Source organism: Alligator sinensis, unplaced genomic scaffold (genome assembly GCF_000455745.1).
Source record: "Alligator sinensis unplaced genomic scaffold, ASM45574v1 scaffold374_1, whole genome shotgun sequence".
Classification (NCBI taxonomy): domain Eukaryota; kingdom Metazoa; phylum Chordata; order Crocodylia; family Alligatoridae; genus Alligator; species Alligator sinensis.
Genome location: NW_005842383.1, coordinates 1,170,808 through 1,180,495, shown reverse-complemented (window position 1 = coordinate 1,180,495; position 9,688 = coordinate 1,170,808). Strand labels below are relative to the sequence as shown.

The 9,688-nt window shown below is 46.7% G+C and overlaps 2 protein-coding genes across 2 annotated transcripts in view; one reads left to right on the top strand and one right to left on the bottom strand.

Annotated features, from left to right (window-relative positions):
• The window catches only part of GLUD1 (glutamate dehydrogenase 1), a 68,555-nt gene that overhangs the window by 37,034 nt on the left and 21,833 nt on the right, over positions 1 to 9,688 (bottom strand). The window contains exon 2 of the mRNA XM_006029512.3: positions 9,398 to 9,687. Within this exon, the coding sequence (XP_006029574.3) occupies positions 9,398 to 9,687 (290 nt within the window). The remainder of the gene's footprint in view (positions 1 to 9,397; position 9,688) is intronic.
• Positions 6,381 to 9,688, top strand: part of SHLD2 (shieldin complex subunit 2) — a 123,937-nt gene continuing 120,629 nt past the window's right edge. The window contains 2 exon segments of the mRNA XM_006029509.3: positions 6,381 to 6,519; positions 8,305 to 8,971. The gene's annotated coding sequence lies outside the window, so the exon portion shown is untranslated.

Here is a 9,688-nt window from a genome sequence, read left to right as displayed (position 1 = left end):
AAGCACCAAATGCCCTGATGGAAGATATGTAGGAGAGACCAGACAACAACTGCGCACCAGAATGAATGCACACCGGAAATCCATCAAAGACAGAAACACCCAATTACCGGTGGGGGCGCATTTCTCACAGGAGGGCCACTCTCTCTCCAATCTCTCAGTCCTGATCCTCAAGGGAAATTTACACAACACATCCCAGAGACGAGCCTATGAGCTCCATTTCATCAACCTGCTGGATACTAGAGATCAGGGACTAAACATAGACATTGGATTTTTGATACATTATAATCTGCCTGGCAACTGACTCCCCCGCCCAGCCCAGCCCCTGGCTTGTTTACTTTTCATTCCATCCAGGAAGAGCACACACCAACTGCTGCAGCTTCCTGAGCCTGACGAAGGGTTTTTGAACCCGAAAGCTTGCTTAATAACTATTCTCCAACCATTTGGGTTGGTCTAATAAAAGATATCAAATTCACCCAAGGAACCTTGTCTGCCTAGCACCCTAAACAGTCAGTTGGCATTTGAACAGGTTTTAAGCAGTTCAAAGATTATACAAAAATAGTCTAAAAGCTTTGCATCCATTGTAAATGAGTCCTATTAACTATTAACAGACATTTAACCCTTTTTATACTACTAAGCAGCTGTAAAGTTGACAGCAAATGCTAATGTATGCAAACCTAAGATACTGTCTTCATTAACTATACGTTATTCAAGCCCTATATGCTTTCAGAAACTCATCTGTTAATGAACAGTTGCAAGTACCTGGATGTTATGCTGAAAATGACATAAAACAAATCTTATACAGTATACACTATTTTATTTTTAAGAAAGGTTAATTATTTTAGTTGGAAACAGCTAGTCTACTTTGCCTTGAAGTAGCTGTACTTCTGCTGTCTCTCATTTCCTGTACCCTATTTGGATTGTAGTTTTCTAGGCTGTTGCCACTGTGATGAGCAAGAGCAGCTGTGGTTTCCTGTTAACACTACCTCTTTGCATGAGTCGTCATTTAAACATAGGAAGGAAGAATGATCCATGGTTTCACTTCAGCCAACACTAAGCATTAGCTCCGTTTTAAGAAGGTTGGGGGGGAATGCATGGTAAATCACAAGTACTTAATGTAATAACCTCCAAGAATGGCATGACAACAAAATGGTTTCTTCTTTTCTACAAGTCTTTGATGGAATAAGGGAAATAATCTTTTATTTGACTTTATGGTCATTTACTTCTCCCTTCAACCCAGAAACTGAAAAGCCTTTAAGATTTGTACAAATAATATCAAGCAGAATTTTTAAAGAACCAACCTGGACAAATTCACAGCAGTTTAAGTGCTCCTAGAGAAAGGAGACACCTAAACATGAAAAGAAATAAAATCTATCCTTTTGAGTTACTTATATTCAACTCTTGCCCATACAATAAGTTACCTCTTTAATAATATTGAAATACAAAAGAAATGTTATGAAGATACAAGTGGAAATGTCATTTAAGGCAGCATCTCTAATTTTGAGGGTATGAAAAACAAGTTATCAACTTATAGCAGACAGCATTTTTAATACGCAGAGGGGTTATTTTTATTCTTTCAAAGGGGTCAAAGGACTTTTCCTTCACCTATGACTGAGCAGCAATTTCTTCTCTGAACTACTACATAGGTTGAACTGCTACTGACATGGAATAGGGTACCTTATTGGATTAAACCAGCTTTTGTTTGTAAGCCCTTAATTTTTTTTTTTTAATCTACATTACCTATAGACCAGGGCTATGAAAATGGCAGCTTTTGAGTATTTAAATCATGGCCTGCAGGGCCAAAAATTCTGCAGCAGGTTGAGCAATGGCAGCATTCTTCTGCACAACTGCCAGAACCACTGTTAACAGGGTTGATAACTGCTTGCCTCACTGCAGAATTTCCAGGTTGAGACCCTTTCGAGAATGCCTTCCAGCACTGTGTTTATCAAGCTGGTTGCCCTGCCAGCGGATTTCCAGATCAAGATCTCCAAGTTTGGGATGTCTTTTGGCAGCTGGGCCAGATGTGGCAGCAAAATCTGCACACCAGAGTTAATGCAGCTGTCATTTGCCCTGCCAATGGTGGGTTGTCCAACCTACAAGAAGCTCCATAGTCTGGTTCCAGCCTGCCAATTCAAACTAGTTGGATAGCCCTGCCTTAGACCATGAGAAGTATTAGGAATTTGCTGTGTATTTTTTGCTTTTCTTTTACAAGACAGTCTGTTTCACTTTCAGGTGCAAGAATTAGGAAGGAATCCAGAGCCTACTGAAGCCAATGAAATTTGTTCTATTCACTTCTTAGATCTTAATGTTTGACTTACACATACAAGAGGGACATGCAAATAAAATCTACTGCTGCCACTGGAATACCTAACTACTAAAATTACTGGCCTTAGATTTTGTAAATACCAGTAATTACATCCAGACATTAGAAACTACACATCACTATAAATCAAGGATCAGCAACCCCCAGCATGTGGGTCAGAGCATGGCACATGAGACAATTTTCCTTGGAACAACACAGCTGACCCGGACTCTGGGCAGCTTCTGCCAGCAGCTGCCAAGAGCCCAAGCTGGCTGCAGCTGGTAGGCTGCAAACAGCTACATGCGGCTCTGCAGCCCCAGCACCAGCTCTGTGGCTGAGGCAGCTGTGTGCACACCTCTGGGTGCATGGCTAGGAAGGGGCCTGGGGCAGCGCAACCCTGGCTTCTTCCTTACCATCTGCCCAGAGGCATGTATGCAGCTCGCGCCGACATGGAGCTGGTGCCGGGGCTGTGGAGCCCGGCACAGCTGTTTGCAGCCTTCCAGCCACCTGCTGTAACTGACAAGAGCCTGGGCTGGCTGTGGAAGGCAGCTGGGAGACTACAAACAGCTGCGCTGGGCTCTGGAGCCCTGGCACCAGCTCGGTAACAGCAGCAGGTGTACATGCAGCTCATAGTGCATGGCAGGAAAGGGGCTGGGACAATGCAACCCTGGCTCCTCCAGTGCTGGGACTGCAGAGCTTGGCACAGGTGTTTGCAGCCTCCTGGCTGCCTGCTACAGCTGCCCAGAGCCTGGGACAATTGCAGCAGGCAGCCAGGAGGCTGCAAACAGCTGCACTGGGCTCTGGAGATCCAGCACCAGCTCCGTGACAGCAGCAGGTTTACATGCAGCTTGCAGCACATGGCAGGGAAGGGGCTAGGGCAGTGCAACCCTGACCCCCTCCCCTGCCATCCACCTGTATGCATGCATGCAGCCACTACCAGCAATGAGGACTGGGCCCCTTGTGGCTCTCTCTCCCCCATCTCTGGCACACCAAGTCAAGGCATGGGTGGAGGTTGGGGTGATTTTAGCACTCCAGCCAAAAATGATGTCGACCCTGCTATAAATGGACTGTAGAACTTCTTAAGACATGTCTGTCATGGGTATTAGGAACAGGACATGAGAATGATAAAGTAGAACAAGAGAACACTAAAGAGAAATATTTGCTTTATAGTTAGAGACCTACTTAAATTGTAGTTTCACAATTTTTGCAGAAACAGCAAAAAAAATGGCACTCTCTGCGAACAATGGCATTAGCTGGGATTTCCCAGGATATCAACCAAAAAACTTAATAAAAATAAAATGCTGAATCCCCAGTGGGAGCCAGTGGTCCTTGCTGCTGCTGCAGCCCACGCTACAGGGGAAGGCATCTGCTGGCGGGAGGGCACAAAGAGCAGCAGCAAGATTGCAGCTGTCCTCTTGTGCCTCTCTGCCAATTAGCACCAAGGGACTGGGTCACATGAAGGGAAGCCAGAAGTCAGGATGGCATCTGCCTCCTAGTCCCTCCTCCCCCTGGGGACTCCCTGACAATCAGCACCAATGGGTGGGGCCGCTGTGAAACTGGTTCTTCGAGCCATGATCAAGCCACAGAAATTGCTTTTTCTTGCTGCGAGTTAGGTAGGTCTTTATAGTATTATGCACCTTAAACCCTAGAACATACTTTAATCCTTGGTCGATAACATGTAAAGAATATTAAATACTGATCTTTGGAAATAACATCTCTCATCTTTCAGCTTAGTATTTGCTATGACCTAGATTAAGTATTTTCCTTATCTAGACTTAAAATAAGGACATTAAGCCAAATTTGATTACAACATGTCTAATACTTGAAGCTCACAAATTACTCAGGACCTTATTTTGATTACTGACATTGATGTACTTACTAATAATAATTTACCAAGATGAAGCACACCTGCTCAAACGTTATTTGGGATTAACCACAAATTCTTTTACATCTAGTATAAAACATAAATCTTTATCAAAATATGAAGTTTCTTCCTCTAATATATCAACCCACATCAAGACCTTTCCTTTTACTACGAGTTTGAAATAGAGCTTCACCAGCAACAGAAAAAAACCTAGGAACTGCATCTGTCTTGGCCCAAAAGCCTCCCCAAAAACTCCATGTGCCAGTTATCTCCTTGAAACAATTTGTATGGCAGAGATGGTAGTCATTTCTGCACAGACCATTTTCCACACTCCTCAGTGAGAGGTGACCATAGCTAGCAATTTTCCCCGTGTGATGGATAATTTATGATACAAAACTGAGCCCTGCTTTCATATACTTTAGCTAGTGCTTTCCCCTCCACTCAAGTATAAGCAGCTGAAAAAGTGTGTAATAGTTACCATATATGCAAATTTTGAAGAATCTGTTTGGATATAAAATGGAGAGCTGATGGGCCCAAACCACCAGTTTCAGCAGAACGTAAGTTTAAATTTGGAGAATAGCTTTCCAAATATTATACAATGCAGTATGGCATCTTTCTAAGACTCCAGACAGCTCCGTGCAACTTATACCCATTTTATTACACTGATGCTTTTTTAGAAGCCAAAAGCAGTAACACCAGCACATGATCAACAGTCTTGAGGAGGATGACTCAAAATTATGAATGGAAATCTGCCTCACAGAAGTAAATTAGTTTTGGTAAAAAACCACAGTACCAATAATCTCTTCCTTTCTCTCTCTCAGGAGCCAAGAGAGAAAGGAGGAAACAAAAAAAATCCTTCGCCTTCATATCAGTAAAAAATAATGATGCTTAAAGTTGAATACAGCTATTAGGCAGAAGCTCAAAGGCTGATACACCCACAAGTGCTAAACAAGAGCACCTTCCCTGCAGCTGGGATAGTCTCATCTAAACAAACTGTTTGAAAGCATCTGAAAACTTGAAGTTTACAATAAACTGACACTTCCTAACAAGCATGTGTTGTCTATTTGGTCTCAATAGCTGCTGGATTATTAATGATCAGTACTCTACCTAGATCAAAGATGATATATCCTATACAACATAAGTAAAATATAGTTTTACTACTCATGCACTATTCCTCTCTCGCCTTCTCCCACAAACCCATCTCTTGCCATGAATACTCAAAAGCAGGGCCTCTTTGCTGAAAAGGAATTAAATGCTGGAGCCTGAAGGCTCTATGGCAGGGACTGGCAACTTTTTGGGGACGAGTGCCAAAAACACCCACAACCTCAATTTATAAGACTTTAGCATAGCAAGGCAGACTGCAGGGGAACCAGGAGGAGCCCAATTCTGGTTGTGGCCATGCAGGCCCAGCCCATTCCCTACCATCCACTGAGAGGTGTGTGCGCACCCACTGCCTGCCATGAGGCAGGCTGGGGCTCCACGGACCCTGGTGCAGCTGCTTGCAGCCCACCTGCTGCCCGCCCACTGCAAGCAGCCCAAGTTCTGTGGCAGGCAGCAGGGGCCTCTTCAGAGCCTGGGCTGACTGGCAGGCAGCTGGGCTGCTGTGCCAGAGTCTGTGAGGGGCCCAATCCTTCTTGTGGCAGGGCATCCTCTGCCCGTCCTCTGCCATCCACCAAGGCACATGTGCCAGGCAAAATGTCTTCATGTGTCACACATGCCAGGGGTTGCCAACTCCTGTTCTATGACATTTGGCAATGACAGCTAAAGAAAATGCAGTGACACTAGCAGGAACCTCCCTCCTTGAGGAAAAACATGAATACAATTTTTGCCTTTGAAACATGAAATAAAAAAAAGGAAAAAAGCAATGAAAAAACCAACATAGTTCAGAGTACTAAATGAAGAAATCAACATAGCTGCTGAGTACTTTACTAGTCTTTCAATACTATAGTAGTGGATGCAATGTCATTATCTATTCTAGACAGCACTGCCTACCATTTTATAGTAAAAAAAAATCATTATATTCATGATACATTATTACATAAATCACCGGAAGACTTCAACTATCATAGTGTATCAGGGCACTAAGGTGCCTGCTACTTGTAGAGCCAGAATAGCTACTCAGGTGCTGGTTGCTAGGGTAACCTGAGGGAGGGGTGGTCGCTGGGGCGCCCAGGGGGAGCCAGTGACCCACCCCTGCTACCAGTCAGCTGACAGGAAGGGGCAGGGCCTGGCTCCCATTTAAACCCCAGGACTGAAGCCAGGGAAGAAGTTCCCTGCTGGCAGCCAAGGGGGAAGGAGCTCAGTTGGAGCGAGTGAAGGGAAGACGCCAGAACTACACAAGCAGCTCTGGAGACTGGTGAGGGATGGAGCAACCCTGGGGGGTTTGAATGAGATTTTAGCCAGACGGTTTGTAGTTATGTTATAGCCTTGGGGCTGGTGTATTGTTTGCTGTTAGACCGGAGGTTTGGGTGAAGCTATTAGGGTTGGAGAAGGCCTCATAGGGGACCCTTGGCAGAGTGGGAACCCCAGCCCCAAAGAGGGGGGCAGCGAGAAGCCCCAGAGAGGGGGCAGACCCCAGTGCCAGCAAGGCATGATCTTAAAGAAGCTGGGGAGCTCTGGTGCACCTGTGGTGCAGCTTTGTGTTGGTAGTGGCTTTTTTTGTGGCCTGGGAGGCTGCGGGCTTTGGGTCATCCCCTGGTTTTGGGCTTGTGGCCCTCCAGCTGCGGGGCTGGCACCTGAGCCTTTGGGCCAGGCTCCAAATTAGAGCAGGAAAAGGGGCCACAGGCCTCAAGACAACAGAAAAGGCTAGAGCCTCTGAGTCAAACCCTGTTTAGTGGGTTTAGAAGGGGAGGCCTAGCTAGAGAAAATCAGGGATCAGTCCCACATAGGGGAAAGGGCCCAACATACCCAATACAATAAGCAGCCTCCCGCTCGCAAGAACATCATCATAATTTCCATCAAGATGTGGCAGGCCAGTATAGGGTGGGACATAAGAACCCCAAAGAAGGATCCAAGGGTGCCCCACGCAAGGTGCGGAGTACTAGAAGATGGCGCTGGGAAGGGCGACCTGTTATACACAGTTTCATAGTAGCTAGGGTCAGGAGGGACCTGAACAGATCATCTAGCTTGACCCCCTGCCACAGGCAGGAATGAATGCTGGGTTCACAAGACCCCAGACACACGAACCTCCAACCTCCTCTTGAATTTGCCCAAGGTAGGGGCGAGGACCACTTCCCTGGGAAGTTGGTTCCAGATTTTGGCCACCCTAACTGTAAAATATTGCCTTCTGATCTCTAACCTAAACCTATTTTCCATCAGCTTATTACCATTGTTCCTTGTCACCCCAGGTGGTGCTGGGGAGAAAAGGCCTCTACCTATTTGCTGTTGATCTCCCCTGATGAGCTTGTAGGCAGCCACCAGGGAACCCCTCAGCTTCCTCTTGCTGAGGCTGAACAGGTTCAGGTCCCTCAGTCTCTTCTCCCAGTCCTGCCCTCTCACCAAGCGGGTGGCCCTCCTCTGAACCCTCTCCAGGCTGGCCACATCACTTTTGAAGTGCAGTGCCCAGTACTGGACACAGTACTCCAACTGCGGCCTGACCAAAGTTGCATAGAGGGGGAATATCATCTCTCTGGACCGGCTGACAAGGTATGGCTGGCCTTGCTGGCTGCTGTCTGGCACTGACGGCTCATGTTCATCTTGAAGTCAATAATGACTCTTTTTTTTTTTTTTGCCTATTTCACTACTAGTCCCTTCAATCTAAGATCATACATCCTCCTGAAATGGTCTCAAACTTTTTAACACAATTAAAAAAAAAAATTATGCAGTACAGACTATGATATGATCCAGGCCTGATGCATTTTAACTCCGTCTTTCAAGGAGATACAATCCTGGCCAAGTCTAGGATAGCATTAAGGAACATAACCTTCTTAACCAGCTAAGATTAATCTCTCACTTCTTTCAAAGGAGGCATAACTAAATGCACTGAACCTTGTGGGATGGTGGTGGAGGGGGGCATGTAGCTGGCTGGACACATACCAAGTCAGCTTTATCTTAGAAGACCATTTGTTTTTGGCCCTTTCAATACATCCATCTGAAACCTTGCCAAACTAACCTGTCCCCCCCTTTTTTTTTTTCCCCCCAGTTTTGCACGAGGATGTTTTGTGCAAAGATCAGACAGTGTGAATTACGAACACCCAAAAGGGGTTAAAATCACCTCTCCCCCTACTTCTCACTTCAGAACTACACTCATTTTTTTTGTAGCTGAGGTTCCAGACTCCTTAAAGCTGGAAACAGGGCTGAGCCCTTCTCTGGGTGACTTCTGAACTTTCCACCATTTGCTCCGGCTCAGAAAAGGCACCTTCACCCCAAAAAGAGCACGGTGTTTTGGGAGCCAGATGCCTCACAATGAAACATTGGGGTGACACGAGACAGAAGAACTGCTGACAGCAAGTGAAGGCTGTGGAGGCAGGCTGCCCATTCAGCTAAGGGGAACTACTCTCCCTCCCTTTCTACCTTCCCAGAGAAGGGACAACTCCTGGCAAGTGGCACAGAGATGGTTACTGAGCCTTGCCTTGCCTGAGCAGTCTGGCCAGCCCGGAGTGGATCCGCCTCTCCCAGTGGGGCTCTGTTGAGGGGGACAGTCAAAAATAGGACGGTATCTGTTTCTAGTGATTTACTACTGAATGAGGCACAGGCCTGTACACGGGTCTGCTCAGCTGCTGCTTTACTGCCGGGTGTGCAGCTGGTGGGAGAAGCACCAGGCCTCGGAGGCAGCACTGCCAGGCCTTCAATATGAAAGTATCCTATTGGTAGGTCAAAACTATTGTATTTGCTGAAAAACTATCATACACTGAAAAAAAAAATGTGCAAACATACAAATAAGCAGGCAAATCAGTCTTCTTGTTTACTTTATATTGCTCCCTGTAAGTTGCTAGTAAGGACTGGGTAAAGTTGAAATATTTCTTTACTTTGAAGCAAGCACTAACAGCAAACCCAAAAGTCAGTTAAGACTCCCTGAGTGCAACTTGGGTTTTGCAGAAACGGTATCAATTTGCTGCCTCAACAATTATCATACATTTTGAACACTTGAACTCTTATTGATCGTACAAGGGTTAAAATGATCGCACAAATACGATCGTTATCTGGCAATACTGCTTAAGGAACAGCGGGGTCGCCAACAGGGGCGGGGCCGTGGGGCGGGAGCGCGGGGCAAGGGCGCATGCGCGGGACCTCACCTCCCTTGCAGGGGGTGCGGTGCTGGCTGTGCTGCGCCCGGTAGCCCTCGACCACCTCCCACTCGCCGTTGTCACGCTTGATAGGGAAGGAGACGCTGAGCACGTGGTTGCAGGGCTTGATGATGCGCAGGATGCCGCGGACGCGGTGGCGGCGCTCCTCCAGGCTCTCCCGCGTGCGCAGCCCCTCCACGAGCTGGTCCTCCACGATGCCGGCGCCGCGGTCGAAGAAGCCCTCCACCATCTTGAAGAAGTTGGGGTCGTCCTCCCGCTCCGCCTCGCTGTAGCGCCGCC